The following is an 11,364-nucleotide window of genomic DNA, read 5'->3' on the forward strand; positions in this document are numbered from 1 at the left end:
ATATTTTAATCGGAAGGGCGCATAAATAGTACCATCCACTGGCCCGAAGCACGTGTGGTCGCGATTCACTCCGAAGTTAGAGGCTGAGCTGATCGCTCCCCTTATCATCAATCGGATGCATACTGTTGTCGGACCTAAAGCTGTGGCCGCGTGCGGTCACGATCTAAGCGAAGCCGGTCTGCTAGGCCTGGAGTGCAGAGGTTTCATCGTGGTACTCGTTTATGCAATTCCTGATGAAGCGAGCTCTTTGCCACAAGATCGCAGCGATTCCATGCTGTGGTAGGACCGAGCGCCGGATTTTCTCTACGCCATGGATGCCAGCGACTTGGCCGGGTTCAGCAGCTAACGGAGCCCGAAAAAATCCATCTCGTCTTCTTTGGAAGCCTGCCACTGTCACCGCCAAGGCCACACCGACACCTTCCTCCACGTCCATGGAGCCCGCCGCGGACGAGGTGGCCTTCGAGTCCCCGGCGCACTTCCGCATCTACAAGAGCGGCAGGATCGAGCGCCTCAACCGGCCTCTGGCCCTCCCCGCCGGCCTCGACGAGGCCACCGGCGTCACCTCCAAGGACGTCGTCCTGGACGCCGGGACCGGCCTCTCAGCGCGCCTCTACCTCCCGAAGCTCCAGGCGGAGCCGTCCAAGAAGCTCCCTGTCCTCGTCTACTTCCACGGCGGCGCGTTCCTGATCGAGTCGGCCGTCTCCGCCACGTACCACACCTACGTCAACCCCCTCGCGGCGGCGGCGGGCGTCCTCGCGGTGTCCGTGAGCTACCGCCTGGTGCCGGAGCACCCGCTCCCGGCGGCCTACGAGGACTCCTGGGCCGCGCTCCAGTGGGCGGCGTCGGCGGAGGACGAGTGGATCGCCGAGCACGGCGACGTGGCGCGCCTCTTCCTCGCGGGCGACAGCGCCGGCGCCAACATCGTGCACGACATGCTGCTGAGGGCGTCTGGCGACGGCGGCGGGCCGCGCATCGAGGGCGCCGTCATGCTCCACCCGTGGTTCGGCGGGAACGCGCCCATCGAGGGGGAGCCCGAGGGCTCTTCGGCGGCCACCGCTGGGCTCTGGACGTACGCGTGCCCGGGCGCGGTCGGCGGCGCCGACGACCCGAGGATGAACCCGCTGGCGCCCGGCGCGCCGCCGCTGGAGAAGCTCGGGTGCGCGAGGATGCTGGTGTGCGCCGGGAAGAAGGACGCGCTCTACCTGCGGGACCGCGCGTACTACGAAGCCGTGGCGGCCAGCGCGTGGCCCGGGGACGTGGCGTGGCTCGAGTCCGAGGGGGAGGATCACGACTTCTTCCTTGGGAAGCCCGAGTGCGAGAACGCCAAGAAGCTCATGGACCGCGTCGGGGCCTTCATAGCCGGAGCCTGATTTGCTCTACCTGCGCGCTCGAAGCATGATTCGAGGTTCGAGCCGCCATGGAACTTATTGTGCTAGTTTTCTGATGATTGAATAAATCGGTCTTGGTCCGGATATATGATTGTTTTTCTAGAGGCACTCCGTAGTATTGAACTGCTTGTTGAAACTGAAACTTTTAAGCAAATGGAAACAATTTCTACTCATTATTCCAGCTCTGCCACCGTCGAGTAACACAGTAGAGTGTTGTCATGTCCTGTTTAGTTCTCAAAAAATTTTCTACAATACTCGTCACATCGAATATTCAAACACATACATGAAGCATTAAATATAGTTGAAAAAATAACTAATTACACAATTTAACTGATTAGCACGAGATGATTCTTTTAAGCCTAATTAGTCCATGATTAGATATTATTTGTCAAATAACAACAAAATATGCTACAGTACTAAAACCAACAACTTTTCACCAACTACAGTACAGCTTTACGATAAGCTTTCAGATTTTCATGAATGACAGAGTTTCTCTTTCTTGTTACCAGGATAGGTTTTCTGATTTTTCGTAGTAGCGATTTTTTTAAAAAAGAATCATAATAGCTACTCCCTTCATTTTCAAATTATATGTCGTTTTAGCAAATTTAGATAGGAATTTTGGTGTTCTTGCCCCTATTTCAAACTCAAATGGTGATTTTACCCCTATTTTTTCAACTGTACGATTTTGCCCCTGCTTTTCCAAAACGAAGGCACCGTTTACCCCTATTTTTAACTCTGTTAACTAGAGGCCCGCCAAAAAAAATAGATTGGAAAAATATTCAGAGTATTGAGAAAAGACTACATTACCCCTCGTCTTATCCAAAAGCTCTCCTTCCCTCTCATCTCCAAGTCACCTGCCCGTGCCCAAATCACAAGCAGCAGGCGGCGGAACCGCGGAAGCAAGCAGCAGCAAGCAGAGCAGCAGGCGGCGGCGGCGGCGGCGGCTGCGGGAGCAAGCGTGGCCAGGCTTGGCCTCGCGCAGCACGCAGGAACAGGCACGCGGCAGGCAGGGGTAGGCTCGTGCGCCCCTAGGCGCGGGCGTGCGCGGCGGGCGGTGGCTTCTCGTGTCAGGCTTGTGCGTCCGCACGGGCGCGGGAGCACGCGGCGGCACCAGGCCAGAGGAGCGGGGCGGAGCTCTCATCGTCCACGTCCGTTCCCTCACCTCCCCTCGCGCCGCCGCGGCCGAGCCGCCGCCGCCACGCGGCCCTACGTCGTGCCACTGCACGCCGTGGCCTCCCCTGGGCGCGCTGGCCGCGGGCTGCCTCGTCCCGCCTCTGGCTGAAGCCGTTGGCCGAGCCGCCGCCGCGCTCGTCGCGGACCACCCTCGCACGGCCCTGCACCACGCCACGCCGCCCCGTCCCGCCGCTGGGTGACCTCGCTGCTGGGCGCTGGCCGAGTCGCCGGCCCGGCCCCCTGGGTGGCCATGGGCCATCGCTCGGTCTTGGCCGGCTAGACCTCCTTTGACCGGTGGGGCCCGCTGGCAAGAGGGTGTTAGGATTTAGGAGGGCTGGATGTTGTGAAACAGTGAAAGAAAGGCAAAATCGCATATGGCATATCTGTCTTTTTACTACATATTTGACACCGTTAACACCTTCTATCATATTAGGGGTAAACTGGAGCTTCGTTTTCAAAAAGCAGGGGTAAATCACACAAAGCGAAAAGAAGAGGTAAAACCACTATTGGCATTCAAAACAGGGACAAGAACGCCAAAGCCCCATTTAGATACATACGCTTCTCATTATTGTACACAGCTTTCCATGTCTGAAGTAACAAGGAACTGTTGTGGCTTAATATTCAAAATAAATAATTTAATGGTAACTAGTCAGCATTATTTGCTCTCAAATTGATTGACTTGGATTTCTATCCGTGGATTTCTTTTTCCAAACTTGTTTGAGCTGGCCCTCGCCTACACCATGCCTAAAGACCAAAAGGAAAAAATGTTAATAGAGTGGAAAAACTGTCAAACATACGAAAATTCAGTAAAAGAAGCAGAACTCATGGAAAGACAAAGAATGTACAAGCATAGCTCATCACACGTTGAAGTTATAAGATAATAAGTTCCAACCTCCATAGGAAAATAGCTTCGATTCTGCTCACTGCCAATTTGGACGCATGGGAGAAAACCTTGCTTTAGTTCTCGGTTGTATTTATCTCTGTAGTATTCCATGACAGTCATTTCCCCAGAGGACGACACGAGTAACCTTTGATTAATTAAGTGAATATACATCTCGGTTGTATTTCAAGAACTCAAGTAACCTTTGATTAATTAAGTGAATATGGGAGAATTAGATGCCGTGATTTCTAAATCACTGGAGAGACAAGAATATTTGTTCAACATTAATGTTCAGGAGAGAAATCCTACGACAACGTACTAGCAGGCTCCAGTGATAAGCCAGCAACTCTCTTCTTCCGGCGTTCAGATCTCCTCGGTGTGTATCTTAAATCCTCACACCCTTGATGGCTTTCTGGATCTGCTGGAGTGCATTTTTTTTAGTTTGATCCTCTAAACTTGAGATAAGTAAAGTGCTATTCAGAGTGTCCGCTGAAGTTGCTCTCGGTGGAGAAAAGCTTGACGCCGGCGGAGCGAGACGGAGCTCCAAGCATGCAAATTCCAGCCTCCAATGGCGGACGGACGACGCTGATATGGCCACCCATCTCCGCTAACTCGAGGAACCGGAGGAAGAAAGAGCATATTGCGGTGCACGGAGGGCCGCGACCGGCGAGAAGCGGTCCGCGTCGACGAGCACGTCGCAGTGCGGTTCCCCTGCCAAATCGGGTTGGAGCACAGTAGGTCGGGCGGACGGTGGCCTCTCCACCCTCGCGCTGGAGATCGTGCGTCGTGGCGCCATCGAGACTGAATCAAGCCTTCAGCTCAACAGGATGCAACGGACGACCAGAGCATGTTGTCCTCTCGTTTCTTCAGGCTTGCAAATCCAATTTTCTAGCCAGAAGAACTAACAGAACACGAACCGCAAACCTCCACCTCCACTGCACAAGTGCACGTACAACGAACTGAAGCGACAGGCTAACTAACCTCTGCGTTTCTGAAAGTGCCGAGCGTAACTCAAACGAACGATCAGTACGCTGGAAAATAGGCATACGAAGAGGTCCATTTCAAAAATTCTAAAGCAAGAGTGCATGACATCCTTTAGTCCTACATTGCTAGTTTAAGTTGGTGCAAGTCAACTTAAATAGAAGAACTCTCCTTTGTGTTTGAACATACCACAAAGGGGAAGATTGAGGTTGATTTACACAACGTGTGCGTACAACACGTGCGTATTCCTGTATGTTTTTGCATGATGAACCGTGTGACTTGCGACAGGCCAAGTTGGTGTGAGTCTTTTGCTATCTGAGCATAATATATTGACAACAGTCATTAGATGTGATTAGTGCAAGTCAATGCCAAAATCCCGAGTTAAATGAGCAGTATTAATCCGAGTTAATTGGGTGATACGTCCAGATAATACACATGAAAACCTCCACTTCCTCCTCTTCCTTTTGCTGCGGGTGAATTTGTGATGTGGTGTTGAGCTGCTGGTTCTCGCCGGCTCTTCTCCTTAGTGCATTGAGGAGAAGAGTGAGTGGTATCTCCGAGCCATTGTCGTCGTGAAGCCTGCACGAGGGACGGCAATAAGGTTCCTAGGCAGCCCAACTGCGCAACCACTCGAGGCCAATCGTCTACGTTAGGCATCGTCTTTTCATTAGGACGGAGTGCTAATCTGTAAGTCCAATGGAATTTTACTTGAGCTTTTCAAATTTTGTAACACCCAAAATTCAAATTTTATTTGAATTCAAAACAATTTTATTAAAATGATCCTTGCGCTTTGTAAAAAAAAGGTTTTTTCCTCCCCTTTTCTCTTGGCAGCCCGGCCCAGCAGCCTGCACCAGCCCGCCCTACCTCCCTCCCCGCCTCTCTCTCATTGACAGCGGGGCCCACCCATCGGGCCCTTCCCCTACCTCCGGCCGCTCGCCTCCTCCCCCATGCTGCGCGCGCCGCCGGCCGCTTGTGTGCCCGCGCCCACTCGGCTCCCTTCCCAACAAAGCCCGCCTTCAATGTCACCATCAGTGCCGCCAACCCCCCCCCCACCTCCTCCTCTCCTCCCTCAACCACTAATGGTCGCCACCATAATGGCCATCAAGGCCGGCCACCGAGCTCCGCCCCCTCCCTTTCCTAGCGCCCCTCTCCCTTCCTCGCTCTATAAATGGCGCACCCGAGCTCTTTCCTCACTCCTTTCCCTGCTCCCGCACCTCGCGCCCCCTACCTCTGCTCTGCAGCACCGCCGAGCGAAGTACAGCCGTCGCCGGTGATCTCCATCTTCGCCACCTCTCTTCGCCAACAAGCCATCTCCGGAGCTTCGCAAAGTGGAGAGCTTCGTCACCGACTCGTTTTCCCTCTCTTTCTCGCTCTCTTGTGCTCGGAATTGCTCACCAGAGCTCCTCGGCTGTGCCTCGCCGCTGTGGGCACACCTCAGCCTCTGCATTGCTTCATCGACTTCACCAGCAAGATCGTCGTCACCTCCATTCCCTGTCCGGCTCCTCTGCACCACGAACCGAGCGCTGGACGGACGGGTTCAACCATCCCAGGCGAGCTCGCCAACCACTGCCGCCTTGCGCCATGGGAAGCCACCTCGTTAGCCCCGTACGCCCCCCACCGACGTCGCCGTCGGCTTCCCCGTCACGTGCGCAAACTCCACGGCCGAACCCCGTCTCGAATCGAGCCCTGGAGCGCCGACTTCGACTTCCTCCAGCGATTCACCGCTGCGCGCTGCCGTCACGCGGCGTCCCGAGCCGCCAGCGCCGTGCAGCGAAGCCGCCGCCTCACCTAAGCCGCGTCGTCGCCAGGCCGAGCCGAGTCGACTCAAGCCAAGGCGTCCCGAGCTGCCCTCCGCCCTCGGATCTTGATCCGACGGTCTAGATCCATCTAGACCGAAATCAAAGCTCAACATATCAGTCAACCTCTGTCAGTTTTGCAAAAGGGTTCCTGTCTTTTGTGGAAATCAAGACGTCGTCTAGCCCAGTTCAAAAATAATTACAAAAACATCCTTTTCTTTCTGTTTTAGCCCCCGAGCTTTTCCAAAATACAATCCGCCGTCCATACCCTCTCTATTTTCAATGTAAACCTTATATTCAAGGTTTATTTATGTTCTAACCCTCAGTTTCTTCAAGTCTAGCCCTGGAAGTTCTGTTTTTTTGCAAATAAGCCCCTAGAACCCTGTTTTAGCCATATCTTCCCTGTTTTAACTCTGTTTTAAGCGATTCTCACGCTCATGCAATCCTTGCGACACGTCCAACATCTTTATCACCATATGTTTCTGTTTTTGTAGTGTTTGTTGTGTTGTTTCTTATTTGTTGTATATTTTGTTTGTGTGATCGTGTATACAATGCGCCTTCGAGGGAAATCAAGCACAACAGTTCGTGGAAGAGACACAACAGTTTGGCAAGGAAGGCAAGTGGACCTCTCCCACTGCATAATCTATTTTGATCCCAATAAACTGCATGATAAATTCACTTTACTTTACTGTTGTTGCATAAATTTGATGGGAACCCAATTAAGAATTTTACCTAGTCTTTTACTCCTGAAACCTTGAACACCTGGGTTTAATAACTCTTGTTGGGTAGACATGCTTAGTTGGTTTATCTTGGGATGGTAATATAATGAACTTTTGAGAATGACAAACATGCTTTATTTATATTGTTATACCTGGATAATTACAAGATCACTTGATTTAATTGGGATATGGAGAACAACCCAAAAAAACTGTACAACCACAAAAACCATGCGGCTCTGCTCTTGGCTAATTAATTAGAGACTCTAGTTTGAATCGGTCTTACCGAAAGGGCAAGAGGGGTGGCGATAGATGGGGTATAACCTAGTCCTTTTGGGAAGTGGGTTTTGCTAAGACACTATGCCCATTAGGGAGATTTATGCTCTACTACTGCTCCAGAAATCTTAGCGGACTACTTCTTACTAGGAAATCTTTGTAAAGGCCTCGTAGCGTTTCTATACAATCACACTTTGGAAGTGTGATATTGTGCCTGATCAGCACACAATGGTTGGGTTCAAAGTTCTTCTGAACTTTTACGCGACTTGTGGTGAAAATGTACAACCTCTGTAGAGTATAAAATTGATATATCAGCCGTGCTCACGGTTAAGAGTGGCCTGGACCCTCACATGATAATTAAACTTGAAGAATAATTTAAGTCGTGGTTTCTATATGATGATGTATCTTTTATGCTTAAGTGGGTTGGTATAAACTTATACCTAGTTAATAGGTGCTTGCTAATAAAATTTTGGCCAACTAAAATGCTAACTGCTTTAAACCTCAGTCTTTTTCTTGATAGCCTTGCATCTTCTCCCACATAATGAATACCAACCATAAGTGTACTCACCATTGTCTAATTGCTACTCAGAAGAGAACATTGAAGTGGAGAAGTACGACGACTTCGAGGAGTTATAAGTGTGTGTTCACCAGTTAATTGCCTGTGGAAGAAGCTACTCGTTTAGGGTATCGATGAAATGATTAAATACCTTTGTGTCTATTTATCGGAGTGTAATAAAGTTATTTACTCTCTCTTGTTTATGTTTGGACACTATTTTTGATATATTCACTTATAACGTCTATCATATGTCTGTAAACTTGATCCTAGCGCACATATGAGATGCATTCGGTTTTGTTCTGAAAACTGAGTGTGACAATTTAACTCTTTTTGTTCTGTCATTTTTTCAATCTATTAAAGATAGCAATAGCATGTTGTTTGTATTTTGCCTCAAATTGAAATCTGATCCTTTTAAACGCATATTTCCAACGCATCATTCAGAAGAGAAGCGATACCTGACCTGCAATCAGAGTCAAGTCATTCTACTGACACTCTGATAGAACTCCTTCCAATTACTCTGTTCGGCTGGCTGTGATTGGTGGCTGGTGCTGATTTGTTATGAGAGAAAAATACTGCTGGTTGGCTGGTGTTGGTGGCTGGTGCTAATTTGGTGCGAGAGAAGAACAATGTTGGGTAGTTACAACTGAACAGAGTGAATAGACCTATGAATGATTGGCCAACCGCGATGTGTCTGCGAGTTCAATCCGAAGAAACAAACCCTTGTCATCCCGAACCAAGAATACAATGGAGGATAACCAGACCCAATATGTCATCCCGTTCGGCTGACGATGGACAGTGATGAACCAGGCTCTGGAAAAAAAAAATCTTAGGATGACGCCAGGGATCACGCAGCATGCATTTGTCACGTTGTCACCTAAGAATTATCGCCACAGCTGCGCGGATTTACCGAGTCCTTTTTCGCGTCCCTTGTCTTCAAGTGCAGAGAAACCACATTAAAGCCGGCTTCTATTTCTGAAGCTTGCAGATTAAGCTGCAACGCGAAGCCATGGATCCGGACGCCGACGAGGTGGTGTTCGACGCCCCGGGCCACTTCCGCATCTACAAGAGCGGCCGCATAGATCGTTTCCACCAACCAGTGCCCGTTGCCGCGGGCGTCGGCGACGATGCCAGCGGCGTGGCAACCAAGGACGTCGTCATCGACGCCGCCACCGGCCTCACCGTGCGCCTCTTCCTGCCCAAGCGCCAAGAACAACCTTCCAGCAAGAAGCTCCCCATCCTCGTCTACTTCCACGGCGGCGGGTTCATCCTCGAGTCCGCCAAGTCCCCCACGTACCACAACTACCTCACCTCCCTCGCCGCCGCGGCCGGTGTCCTCGCGGTGTCCGTCGACTACCGCCTCGCCCCCGAGCACCGGCTCCCCGCGGCCTACGACGACTGCTGGACCGCGCTCCAGTGGGCGGCGTCCGCGCGGGACGACTGGCTCGCCGAGCACGGCGACGCGTCCCGCGTCTTCGTCGCCGGCGACAGCGCCGGCGGCAACATCGTGCACAACGTCCTGGTGAGGGCGTCGTCTGCGGAAAACGCGGCGAGGATCGAGGGCGCGGTCCTGCTCCACCCGTTCTTCGGCGGGAGGACCGCCATCGAGGGGGAGCCGGAGCGCGCGATCGTGATCACCGCGAAGATTTGGGCGTCCGCATGCCCCGACGCGGCCGACGGCGCGGACGACCCGAGGATCAACCCGAGGATCAACCCGCCGGGCGCGCCGGCGCTGGAGCGCCTCGGGTGCGAGCGGATGCTGGTGTGCGCGGCGGAGAAGGACTGGCTGGTGACGAGGGGCCGCGCGTACTACGACGCCGTGGCGGCGAGCGCGTGGCCCGGGAGCGCGACGTGGCTGGAGACGGAAGGGGAGGAGCATGTGTTCTTCCTGCTGAAGCCCGAGTGCGACAGGGCCAAGGCGCTCATGGACCGCGTCGTGGCGTTCATCGTCGGAGCATGACTGCATGAGCTGCCTCCGCGTTCATGCAGCACGACCAAGTGTGTCTTGATGGAATGGCGACTGCTCGGACGGAATAGGGGCGTAGCAAGCTGGATATCAAGCTATCAGCAATTCAGCAGCGGCCACGGTTCCCATGCATTCAAAAGAAAAACTAGAATAAGAAGTTTTTTTTTCTAAAAAAAATCCTTAATGTTTGTGGCCTTTAGATGTGCTTTGTATGTGTGCTACAATGTTGAGATTTTCTTTTGTTAAGGCCAGTTTCAATGGAAGTTTCATGACATTAAATATCATCAATTTTGCTGATGTGGCAAGGAGAGAGAAGGATGGAGTTTCATGGAATGTGAGGAGAATTTCATCACCATGAAACTCATCTGGCACTGTTACCTAGTTCCCAGTCTAGATATCTGTGTCTATGAAACTTCCACTGAGACTGGCCTAAATGGATGGCATACCGATTACCGAGAGATCCCGTCTATTTTTATTGAATTAATTAGATCTATACAATTACAATTGTCATGTCTCTGCGATACACCATTACTATTCGCGATATCACGACGTACCATTATAATTTCACATTCCCTGCAGATACGTCATTACATACTCTTTTAATGTGTCTATGAAAAATTTAGATCAAAATGCTCTCACCTTCAACCTTCCACCCCTATTTCATTTCTCCCCCCCCCCCATCCTCGCCGCTGGAGTGGCCGCTGCGCTACCCATGCCCTTGTGCACTGCCAGTGCCAGGCTCGAGATGGCGCGCATTCACAGAACATGCTGCTCGATGTGCATGCTCATAGCTGCGTCAACCATCGGGCGGTCCTTGCTGTGTCCCGGGGCACCGCCATCGCCGTCTCTGTTCCTGGACAATGCATCTGAAATGAGGGAGAGCGGCGGCTACGACCTACAGTTCTTGAGCTCACCGTCGCAGTGCACTCCTCCTCCACCTCAGCTTGAATCCGAGTTGGACCCTGGGCGCCCAGGCCGCGCGCGCCCAGGCCGAGCTCCCGCGGGTGGCTAGGAGTAGCGCGGTCATGTCGGTGGCACGGAGGCACCGCACGCACCTAGACTGGTGACGGAGGTCGTAGGCCCCCTAGCCGCGGGCGGGGCAGGAGGCTCGCGGCGAGCGGGGGCGGCAGGCGGCGCGACGCGCGGGGCAAGGCACGCTCAGCCACTAGGCAGGAGCAGGGTTTTTTTTTCCCGACCGGTATCCGGTAACCGCCGGGCTTCGGTTCCGGTTTACCAGACCGGTCGGACCGGTTATCAGTCGGACCGGTTACCGGTCGGAACCGGTGGAATTCAAATAAATTCAAAAACTTCCGTGCAACCGGTACCGGCCGGTTTGAATTCAAATCCAAATTCAAAAGCTCCCGGACAACTGTTTTACCGGCCGGTTTGACCGGTTTGACTGGTGGGCCTTAATGGGCCGGCCTATTTTTTTCTTTTTCTTTTTTGATTTAACTTTAAATCCCCGCAAACTATACTAAATGAACGAATTTTTTAGAAAATTTGATACCATTAGATTCATCGCAACTTGAAATATTTTTAGGAATTTTTTATTTTTTGAATTTGAATTTAAATTTTAAATTTTGGCCGGTTGGGTACCGACCGAAACCGGAACCGGTCCGGACCGGTTTGACCGGT

The 11,364-nt window shown here is 52.0% G+C and overlaps 2 protein-coding genes across 2 annotated transcripts; both read left to right on the plus strand.

The window, feature by feature from the left end:
* Nucleotides 1-98: 98 nt before the first annotated feature.
* On the plus strand, nt 99-1,564 carry LOC120681363 (2-hydroxyisoflavanone dehydratase-like). The gene has a single exon (XM_039962863.1). The coding sequence runs from the start codon at nt 222-224 to the stop codon at nt 1,368-1,370; it is 1,149 nt and encodes a 382-aa protein (XP_039818797.1). The 5' UTR covers nt 99-221; the 3' UTR covers nt 1,371-1,564.
* Nucleotides 1,565-8,701: 7,137 nt separating this feature from the next.
* Nucleotides 8,702-10,024, plus strand: LOC120681374 (tuliposide A-converting enzyme b1, amyloplastic-like). The gene has a single exon (XM_039962870.1). The coding sequence runs from the start codon at nt 8,773-8,775 to the stop codon at nt 9,721-9,723; it is 951 nt and encodes a 316-aa protein (XP_039818804.1). The 5' UTR covers nt 8,702-8,772; the 3' UTR covers nt 9,724-10,024.
* Nucleotides 10,025-11,364: the final 1,340 nt, after the last annotated feature.

The sequence above is a fragment of the Panicum virgatum genome, chromosome 2K, assembly GCF_016808335.1.
Source record: "Panicum virgatum strain AP13 chromosome 2K, P.virgatum_v5, whole genome shotgun sequence".
NCBI lineage: Eukaryota > Viridiplantae > Streptophyta > Magnoliopsida > Poales > Poaceae > Panicum > Panicum virgatum.